Genomic DNA, 11,032 nt, shown 5'->3' on the forward strand with positions numbered 1-11,032 from the left:
AGATAGAATCGTAGAGTTGGAAGGGACCACAGGGGTCATTTAGTCCAACCTCTAGAAATGCAGGAATCCTTTGCCCCATGTGGGGCTCAAACCCACAGCCCTGAGTTTAAATCTTGTGCTCTACCGACTGAGCCAACTCTTGAGATATTAAGTGAGGCTTGGCCAAAAAGCACTTTGTAGGTTAATGTTTCCTCTCCAATAAAAGGGTGTGGGCATGAGAAGAAATTGGCATAGCTCATTACACATGGTGTCACACGCTAATTCCCAGGGGAGACCATTCCATGGTGCTCAGAAACATTATCTTCCACACAACATTAGCAAGGGAAATCAGGTAATCCCAATAATAAAATGTTGCTTCTTTGTGCTGGGAAAACACAATCTCTTCACCAAGTGCTTCAAGAAAGAAGTCTGAATGCCCTGTGATAATTGAGCATTTATTGTGATATAAGGAGCCCCCCCCCCCCCGCCATGTCTCTTTAAGTAATTTAGGGAAGGGGAAAGTTTTTAGAAAGGCCTTCCTTCTTCCTTTGCCCTCCTCACTCACTGCTGCCTGGAGAAGAGGTTCCGGAAAGCGTTGTTGTAGTTCTTGTTGAAGGCAGTATAGATCAGAGGGTTGAAGAAAGAATTGGAATAGCCGAGCCAAAGGAAAATGCTTTTCCAGAGTGGGGGTATGTCACAGGAACAGAGGGGGTTGATGAGTTCTGTGATAAAAAAGGGGATCCAGCACAGCACAAACACCCCGATGAGGATGCCCACCATAAGGGCAGCCCTCTTCTCTTTCTGCTCCCTCCACGTGTCTCCATCTGTCTGGAAGGTGACGGTGGCGTGCCGGGCGGTGAACACCATCTGCGGCTGCTGGGAGGCTTCCTTCACCTGCCAAAGACAAACATAATCTTCAGACGCATGTGTGTGTTTGTTTTGCTGGCCGGCCTGCCACCTGCCAGTTGCCAAACACGAAATCCTGTGTGCTGCATGCTAATTTGCAAGATGATGCCCAGCAGAGGTTTGCCTGGAGTTTTGCGGTGGGGTGAGAGTTCCAAGCAGGTGCGCGCACACAGCTGAACACCTCCTATGCATACCCTCAATGGGGGGGGGGCAATATATAGTGGTCACAGCCTCAATTTGGCTTGCACTCCTGGAACAGCCACCTTTCCACCCCCCTCTTACCTAAAAAGACACCACACCTTACCTTACAGAAGGTGGTGGAGGAGGTGGGGAGCCCCCCTACAGATACCCAGAGCACCATCTTTTACTGCTGGGGGGCCCCTTTTGCCTTGGGAGAAGAGGGAGAGCTGAACACTCAAAAGACCTCAAGTACTTTCATGGACTGCAAGAAGATCAAACCTCTCCATTCTGAAGGAAATCAGCCCTGAGTGCTCACTGGAAGGACAGATCCTGAAGCTGAGGCTCCAATACTTTGGCCACCTCATGAGAAGAGAAGACTCCCTGGAAAAGACCCTGATGTTGGGAAAGATGGAGGGCACAAGGAGAAGGGGACGACAGAGGATGAGATGGTTGGACAGTGTTCTCGAAGCTACCAGCATGAGTTTGACCAAACTGCGAGAGGCAGTGGAAGACAGGAGTGCCTGGCGTGCTCTGGTCCATGGGGTCACGGAGAGTCAGACACGACTAAACGACAACAACTTTCAGGGCAAAGGGTTGGAAGGCCACCGGCTATCCAGAGCAGTTGTCCACCTTTGACTACCTCTAGTTCACACCACAACGCAAAAGCTAACCAGCGGAGAGTTATGCAACACCCCAGTGGAATGGGGTGACTTTTACCCCCCCATCAATCACTGTCACTGTCGGGAAAGGCCAGGGACTGCAGGCAGCCCAGCTGCCCAAATGAGAAGTCCACACTCCCTGTTGACAAGATCACCTGGTCCACAGGGAGATGTTTTCTACCAAGTCAGCTCATCTAACAGTATTGGTGACACTGACTGGCAGAAGCTATCTGAGGGTCAGATGGGGGTCTTAGCCCTACCTGGAGATGCCAGAGATTAAACCTCATACCCTATGTATGCAAAAGATGGGCTCTACAACTAAGATACAGATTCCCTTCCCTGGATGACTAGTGCCCTGTGAAAACAAGTTTTTACCCTTCCCCTCTCATTTGATGGACTGTACATGGATCATGGATCACAGCCTGGTTGTGGCAAAGGGGCTTGAATAACTCAAAGAAGCTGTGAGATATGCCGTGCAGGGCCACCCAAGACGGACAGGTCATAGCTGAGAGTTTAGACTAAATGTGATCCACCTGGAGAAGGAACCGGCAATCCACTCCAGTATCGCTGCCAAGAAAGCTCCATGGACAATAACAACAGGCATATAAAAGTCAAGTGCCTGGCATGCTCTGGTCCATGGGGTCCTGAAGACTCGGACACAACTAATCAACTAAACAACAACACTAAAGTTACATCACTGGGAGATTGTATTTTTCTCCACCTATAAGATTTCCAACGTTTTATTTTTGCCCCCCAATGTATTTTTCATATTGATACATTATGTTGCGACTGCAGCAACCTCATGCTTTTCTATAACGCTATAAAGCCCTGTGCATTAGATAAACAAGCAGAATCTATGGCTAGAGGCATGTACTTAGCAGATCCCTTATACTGAGAATATCTCTGGTGTGACTGCAGTTGGAACACTGTGGGTCGTTCTGGTCGCCTCACCTCAAAAAGGATATGGCAGAGTTGGAAAAGGTTCAGAAAGGGGCAACTGAAATGATCAAAGGATGGAGCAGCTCCCCCTACAAAGAAAGGCTGCCACATTTGGGACTTTTCAGTTTAGAGAAAAGGCAAGAGTAGGAGGTGGTGTGTTTATGGAAGTTTATAAAATTATGAATGGGATGGAGAAAGTGGATAGGGAAAGTTTTTCTCCCTCCCTCATAACACCAGGACTTCCAATTAAGCTGAAAGTCAGAATATTCAGGACAGATAAAAGGAAGTATCCATTCATGCAACACATAATTAAAACTAGGCAACTTGCTCCCACAGGAAGCCGCAACGGCCATCAACTTGAATGGCTTTCAAAGGGAATTAGACAAATTCATGGAGCGTAAAGCTATCCATAAGGGACGCGGGTGGTGCTGTGGGTTAAACCACAGAGCCTAGGACTTGCCGATCAGAAGGTCGGCGGTTCGAATCCCTGCGATGGGGTGAGCTCCCGTTGCTCGGTCCCTGCTCCTGCCAACCTAGCAGTTTGAAAGCACCAACTGCAAGTAGATAAATAGGTACCGCTCCGGCGGGAAGCTAAACGGCGTTTCCATGCGCTGCTCTGGTTTGCCAGAAGTGGCTTAATTATGCTGGCCACATGACCCGAAAGCTGTACGCCGACTCCCTTGGCCAATAAAGCGAGATGAGCGCCGCAACCCCAGAGTCCTTCACAACTGGACCTAATGGTCAGGGGTCCCTTTACCTTTAAAGCTATCTATAGCTATAAGCCATGCTGGCTAAGCTCTTGTGCTCAGGTCCTGATGAAGGTTTCCCATCGATATCTGGCCAGGCACTGGGAGAAGAGGATGCAGAGCTAGATGGGCCATTGCTAGATCCAGTAGATTCTTCTTATGTTCCTCAGCATCCACTGATTCCGCAAAGCCTTCCCCGCACCCCAATTTGTAGCTTCACCTGTTCTGTGCTTTCCGTCGTCTCCCCAGCCCCTCCGCTCCTCCAAGCCTGCCTGAGTTTTCATTTTGTTTTATCCTCTGGGCAGGGAGAATGTCAAGCCTTTGTGGTGTACGATGCCTAGCACAATAAAGATGCTAATTAAATGTTAAATAGGAGCTGCAGTATAATGTGCTGCTGGCCAGCCGGGGCTGAAGTTGTGAGATTAAAAAGCAGGAGGTGCCAGGTCCCAAAGGGTGGGTCACAGCTGCCTTGGTGTGGGTCGCTCCCCAAGTGTCGTGTATTGTCAAGCTGCCAAATGTAGCTGTTGGCTGCAAGATGGTACTCAGGCACAGAAGGCTAAGGGGCCAGGGCTGCGGAGGATCAACAAATGGATTCTTAATAAAGACAAGATTCAATTGGGATGTTCTGCAGATGAACCAATTGTTAACTGGTGACTTATGGAGTTTATGCAGAGACACTGAAAGGAACCCTACATAAATGGACTGGGTTTTAAATTTTTGGCACTAAAATGAAAGTGTTAGCTTCTGCATGGCTCAGTTAACTGCCGAGGCTCATGGGAGTGAAATACAGCTATATTTACATACAATCTTTAGATATTGCCTTTCATTTTGGCCACATTCACACCATAGGTTTATAGCACTATGATGCCATTTTTAACAGTCATAGTCCCCCCCACCCAAAAAAATAATAATTCTGGGAACTGTAGTTTGTTAAGGGTGCTGAGAGTTGTTGGGATGCCCCTGTTCCCATCTCAGAGCTACTGTTCTCTGAGTGGTTTAACAATCAATCCCTCTTCATAGGGAATTATAGCTCTAGGAGTGGAATAAATTCCTTGAGCTGAAGGAATTGGTGGCAAAAATTGCAAAGGGGAAGGCATGCAAAGTGAGATGTTGATGTGCCTGGAATTGAAACTTTAAAGAGATGTAAATTTTGACATCACAATTCACAAGATTATTCAAAATGATTTGGGTGCTGAAACATGTGTTGTTGGTTTTTAAAAAAATTGCATTTGAGAAAGGTAGCCAAAGATGGTTGTACTACTTATTCTTGCAATTTAAAGTAGATGTGGCAGTTTCAAGTTTTGTGCTGTTCACTTTTTCTGCAAGACACCTGCTTTTGAAAATTGAACTTAGTGATTGGCAGGAGGGTGAGCAAGCAGTTAGCCTTGCCAAGGGCTCAAAGTAGCCTGGCACCATGCAAAGGTCCCTGGTTCAATTCCTCCCATCTCCAGGTAGCACAGGTGCCAACTTGGATAAAATATTGTGGGGGCCCAGGAAAGCCCCACTCTGCATAACCGATCACATGACTCAGTGCACACACACCATGTGAATGGGAATGCCCATAACCTTTGTGGGGGCCCAGCCCCCTCAAATATTTTATTGTGGGGGCTGAAGCCCTCAAAGCACCTACGAGTTGGCTCTTGTGCCAGGTAGTGTTAAGAAAGACTCCAGACTGAAAACCTGGAGTGCTTCTGCCAGTCAGTGTAGGCAGCATAGAGCGAGACAGACCAGTGATCTGACTTAGAATCCATTTCATTTGTCTTTAAAATGTTCCCCCATTACCACATCTCTGTATCAATAAAAGGTTCTGTTGATACCTGCCAGCCTGTCTGACAACTGTTAAAGGCACACTAAGGTAAAGGTAAAGGGATTCCTGACCATTAGGTCCAGTTGTGGCTGACTCTGGGGTTGCGGCGCTCATCTCGCCTTTTTGGCCGAGGGAGCCAGCGTACACCTTCCGGGTCATGTGGCCAGCAGGACTAAGCCGCTTCTGGTGAACCAGAGCAGCACACAGAAACGCCGTTTACCTTCCCGCCGGAGTGGTACCTATTTATCTACTTGCACTTTGACGTGCTTTCGAACTGCTAGGTTGGCAAGAGCAGGGACTGAGCAACGAGAGCTCACCCTGTTGCGGGGATTCAAACCGCCGACCTTCTGATCGGCAAGTCCTAGGCTCTGTGGTTTAACCCACAGAGCCACCCGCGTCCCTAAAGGCACACTATCCTGTCTGTAAAATGGTATCAGTTCTAGGATTAGTCTTTTTAGCAGCTATTCCCTACCCTTGCTATTTTCTTTTTCTTTTTAAGGCTGCTTATGTTTCTAGTCCATATGACACCCTAAAACAAACAAACAAGATTTTTAGTGGATGCTGTGTCCTAAATAAATGGAACCAATGACTTCCGAGAATACTGACGCTTATTTTCTGCCTTACAATTTCAAATTATTTTGTATGGATAGTCTTATGGTCCCAGACCTGTGTAAGAAGAAAAGCCTTTTGTGAGCTCTCCCTTGAGTGCTTTTAGATAATGCATCCACAAGAAAATACAAAGGGCTTGAATTGTGTAGGTTCTCCTATGTGTGAAATGTATCTCAGTTTTCATCCTGTTTGCTTAATTAAGGGATTAATATGATATACGCATAGCAAACTCATTCTTCATGCATGGAACCTTATGAAACCAAAACCGCACACCCACACACAAGAAGGGAGGTATAAACAGGCTTAAAGAAACGGCAATGTTTGCAGAACTACAAGAAAGGTACCATATTTTGCGTGGCTGGGGGAGAACTATGCAGGAGAGGGCAAAAAGCAGCTCATTGAGAACGGCACAAGATCAGTGGATAAGGAATGCTGAATGGATAGTAGGTAGCAGATTGGAGAATGGAATGGAATAACAGGGCATGGCTTGTTGGCTGGCTAGAATCCTGAACAAAGCAGCACTGGTTCTGCCCCAAAGAGAAAAAGAACGAAAGCCCTGACTGATGTCAAGAACACTGTTAAGATTAAACTTAAATATCTTTAGTGGGAGATAGCCCACTAAAGCCAATATGTGTCTTTTAATACTTGACACTTTCAAGTTTTCCAAGTGCTTCACGGATATTATCTTTGCAACAACCCTGTAAAGAAAACCAGGATTAATGCCTTCTTATTTCAGATTGAGCGAGGGGGGGGGGAGGTGAAGAGAAGGTGCAGAGGGAACAATGACTACCTAAGGATGGCTAGGGAGTTCCTGGCTGAGATGAAATATGAGCCAAGGGCTTGTGAGCTCACACACTCAGGCAGCAGACAGCAACAGCCATTGCATAAGATAAATAAATTCAGCAACTCGCCGTTAGCCACTGTGCTCAGGGCTCAAAGTGGTTGTTAGTCAAGGCCAGCCACAGACATTTGGGTGCCCAGCACAGAGCAGCAAACAGTGCCCCTCCCTGAGTCAAGGTGTACAGTACACAAGGCCACCAGAAAAGTCCACAAGCGCCTGTCCCCAGTACTAAAAACACAACAACAGTAATAAATTACTGGCAGCCACTTCACCCTGCCTAACAGAAGGTCTGCTGTGTGAATGTGCTGCCCAATTCTAGAGCAGACAGCAGCACCTGATGAAAAACTAACCTCCAGGGCTTCAGGTGTGATAGGAGTGATGGAGTTGCTCTTCCGGGATCCAATGCGAAACTTGGCTGCCTTGTAGATTTTCCAGTAGACAAAGAGCACCACACAGAGGGGCAGGTAAAAAGCCCCAAAGGTAGAGAAGATGGTGTAAGAAGGCTCCTGGCTGACTTGGCATTCCTCGTTGCCCTCCGAATAAGTCTCCCCCCAGCCAAAGATCACCGGAGCCAGAGAGATGATGGCCGAGAGGATCCACGTCAGAGCAATCATAATGTTGGAGATGCGCCGGCGGGTCCTCAGGGTGTACTCTAGGTGGCGAGTGATGGACCAGTAGCGGTCCAGAGCGATGGCCGTGACGTTCCAGATGCTGGCCGTGCAGCACAGCACATCGCAGGAGATCCACACCTGGCACAGGATCCGCCCCAGCCTCCAGCGCCGCCCGGACAGTTCGTGGACCAGGCTGAGAGGCATCACCAAGGCAGCCACCATCACATCCGAGATGGCCATGGACGCCACCAGGTTGTGAGGAACCCTGTGGAAAGTGCGGACACGCAAGATGGTCGCCAGGACCAGCACGTTCCAGAGGAAAGTGGCAATCACCAACATGGCCAACAGAGTCAAGACGAGGACGCTAAAGATAGACAAGGGTCCACGGGCGCCAGGGTGGTCCAGGAGGGAGCTGGAGCCCGTCCGGTTAGATTCTGCTGAAGTAGTGACTGAGAAGCAGGTGAAGTTGGGGCACCAATCCATTGTGCAAGGATGAGCAGTAGAAAGTTTCAGAAGGCAAAGTGGAGTGAAATGCTTCTTCTGGTTGTAAAAGGTGGTCTCCTCGTTATCCCCCAGGTTATATAGTTAAGGAAAAACCAGTGTTCATTGGGGGGGGGGGAGTTGCCAGGTTTTTTACTCAATCCAGAGTTTATCAGTTAGGCTATTGTGACTTATCCTGGCTTGTCACCTGAACTGGGATCTGTTTATGAAATCTTCATTGCCAGGAAAGGCAGGATTTCCATTTTGGCTGCTGTCTTGCATTCCTTATTGTCAATTTTTAAGTGGTATTTGTCATAGCTTTAATACTGCCTGGTTTGCAAACCTCCCCAGAGAATATCGACTGGTGGGTGGTGATATGCTTTTAATAAGTAATGATAACAGCAATAGTATTTCAGGCTCCAGAGCTCGGTCACACTCCTGGTTTGTGAAGCATCGATCCAGCAGGTGAAGGCCCGGGATACATACTAAGGAAATATTTGTGAGAGATTCCAAATTCTGTGTCGGAGTTTGCCGCATCTGTAAATTGACCAAAGAGAACCTGCATTAAGAACGATACACATTCCATTGGAGAATGCCAAGTCTTCTGCTTTTCTGAAGCATTTTTGCAGCGTTAGAAAGTTAACACATTGGTTGCAGGAAGTTTAGGGCAAAAGAGAAAGCAAGAGATAATGCCATTGCAGTGGAGGAAGGAGAAGAAAAAACCCTTACAAATACCAACAGTTCTGACTTTTTAGCCTCCCCTTCACTTCTGTCTCCTTCTTTGAGAAATCTTAGATTTAATGTCATCTATTCTTGGTCAGGTCCATGCTTTACAGAAACAGATGTATTATACAATACGGGGGGGGGGGGATCCTGATGTGCCTTTGCCACATTTGCCACAGAGAAATCAAAGCCTCCAAAAACAGAATTAAGGACCCAGTCTCCCCACGAGCCTGAGCCCTATCGATTTTAATTCAGGTGCTAAACACAGACACCACCACTTTTGACATCTTTCTGAGAATGCAATAACCACAACCCACACCCCCAACTTGGAAACTTCTAAAGATCAGAGCCAATGATAGCTGCGGCCATCACAATTTAGACCAGGCTGACTATACTGTCTCTCTTTCCAGTGGGCATTTGTAATGCAACTGAGTATTCTGGCCAGTGCGAACGTTGCCCGTATATTGCATTATAAAGCAACCAAGGCAAGCTCTGTTGGGTGTGAAAACGCACTCTTAGGGATCCCTTTTGCATTTTCCGCAAAAGCAGCTGAAAGAGGATGTTGGCCACTGCTTTCGCCAAAGCACTCCACAGGGGAAGCTCAGCATTTGGAACATCTTCAACAGGAGATCACTTTGGCTGCCCTGGCTGGGGCTTGACAGGAGATGTCGTTTGAAACATCTGCAGGCACCAGGTTAGTGAAGACCAGGACTTTTTTTCCAGCTGGAACTCAATTCTGACACCTCTCAGGTGGGCGCAATTGCCATTCTAAGAGATCAAGGGAGGTGTTCATGGTGAGTTCCGGCACCTCTTTTTCTAGAAAAATAGCACTGCTGAAGACTACCCCACATAATGCCTATGGGATCCTGGTGTGTTTGTGTGTGATCAGACAACCGCACCACGGGACAGAGATATGGGCTCACACAAGGGTCGTTGCACAAGCACACACAAAGAACAGACCAAAAAGCAAACGGCGAGTACGGACCCTCCAAAGAACTCTGCAAACATGAGGCTTCCCCCAACCCCAAGTGTGTCCCAGCCCCACCAGCACCTGAGACACTCACCGTGAATTGAGAGTCCCTCGCTCTCATCGAACTGGGTACCTTCCATCGGATGGAGGTATCTTGCCGCTGCCACAATAAATCTGCTAAAGCTGAACGCTGTTGTGCGCCCTTGCTCTGCTCCACGGGGCTGCAGCCTTATCGTGCAGTCCTAAGCACGCTTCCTCGGGAGGAAGCCCCCTCGAGGGTGTTTAGGATGCCGCCGCTCACTCAGCAAGCCCCGAGGAATTCGATGGCACTTGCTGCCAGACAACAGCCTGAAGTCGGAGAGGCGCAACGAGACTTTCTTTTTTTTAAGGCAGCGATTCCAGAAAGGAAGACCCCGCTGGATTCAACGGGGCTCGCTTCCAGGAAGGAACACAGGATCGTGTGAGCCTGAAAGCCACGTTGAATTCGGCGGGACCTCCCTGCCGTGTGTTTTTGTGTCCACACACAGGCTAGCGCTGCAACGCGGGTCTCTCTCTGCGCCCTTCCCCCCTCGCAACGCTCTATTTGGGAAACCGCGCCCGATCCGCGCGATGGCAATACCTGCGGGGCGCCTGCTCTGCGGCTCCAGCGGCTGCGCTGCAGCAGCAAAGGGAAGCCGCCCTCCTCTTCCTCCTCCTTCTTCTCTTCCTCTGAGTCCGCTGTCTCGCTCCTACGCCGAGGCGCGCCCATCAGCTGACGGCGCCCGCCCGGGTCCCCAAGGGCTCCGCGCGGTCAGGAGGGCGCCTGGTCCCCGGAGGGGCTCCCTTCATCCGCGCATCGCGCGCCTTCCCGCCTGCCTCCTCTCCGACCTTCCTGTTCCAGGCAGAGAGAAAAGTCTCCCCAGCTCCGCCGAAGCTCTGCGAGCGCCGTCCCTCTACACTCCCACGGCGTTGGTTTTTCCGGGGCGGGGGAGCCTCGCAGGCGCTCGCCAGGATGCGCCGCAACACTTTGGCCCTGGGAGCCGCCGGCTTTGCGCCAAGGAATAGCAATCTTCAGGTATCCAAAGGGCTCTCATATAGAAGATAAGCAAGCTTGTTTTCTCCTCTTCGGGAGAAACAATGGCTTCAAGTTGCGGGAAAGAAGATTCCGACTAGACATACGGAAAAACTTTCTGACAGTAAGAACAGCCAGCGGTTCTCAACCTGTGGGTCCCCAGATGTTGTTGGACTACAACTCCCACCATCCCTGAGCTCTGGCCTGGCTAGCTAGGGGTGATGGGAGTTGTAGTTCAACAACATCTGGGGACCCACAGGTTGAGAAAGGCTGAACAGTGGAACGGACTCCCTCGGGAGGTGGTGGACTGGCTCTTGGAGGTTTCTTAGCAGAGGTTGGATGGTCATCCTCCGTGGGTGCCTTAGTTGAGATTCCTGCATTGCAAGGGTGGACTAGATGGCTCTTGGGTCCTTTTCAACTCTACGATTCTATGATTCTAAGTCAGACTGCTCAGTATTGTCTGCCCAGACGCATCTCCAAGGTTTCAGGCGAGAGGCTTCCTAAGCCCTACCTAGAAATGTGCAGGGGTGG

General features: G+C 49.1%; 1 protein-coding gene across 2 annotated transcripts; it reads right to left on the minus strand.

The window, feature by feature from the left end:
• Positions 1-467: 467 nt before the first annotated feature.
• Positions 468-10,399, minus strand: HTR5A (5-hydroxytryptamine receptor 5A). 2 transcript variants are annotated; one of them, XM_083406732.1, is made up of 3 exons: positions 10,070-10,399; positions 7,017-8,294; positions 468-873 (listed from the first exon to the last, which is right to left on the minus strand). In XM_083406732.1, exons 2-3 carry the CDS (start codon positions 7,758-7,760, stop codon positions 541-543), a joined length of 1,077 nt encoding a protein of 358 aa, XP_083262858.1. In that variant the 5' UTR covers positions 7,761-8,294; positions 10,070-10,399; the 3' UTR covers positions 468-540. The 2 variants fall into 2 exon arrangements, with proteins under 2 accessions (XP_083262858.1, XP_083262857.1); XM_083406731.1 differs by having other exon boundaries at positions 9,545-10,385.
• Between the last annotated feature and the right edge of the window lie 633 nt (positions 10,400-11,032).

Source organism: Podarcis tiliguerta, assembly GCF_965153285.1.
Source record: "Podarcis tiliguerta genome assembly, chromosome: 12".
Lineage (NCBI taxonomy): Eukaryota > Metazoa > Chordata > Lepidosauria > Squamata > Lacertidae > Podarcis > Podarcis tiliguerta.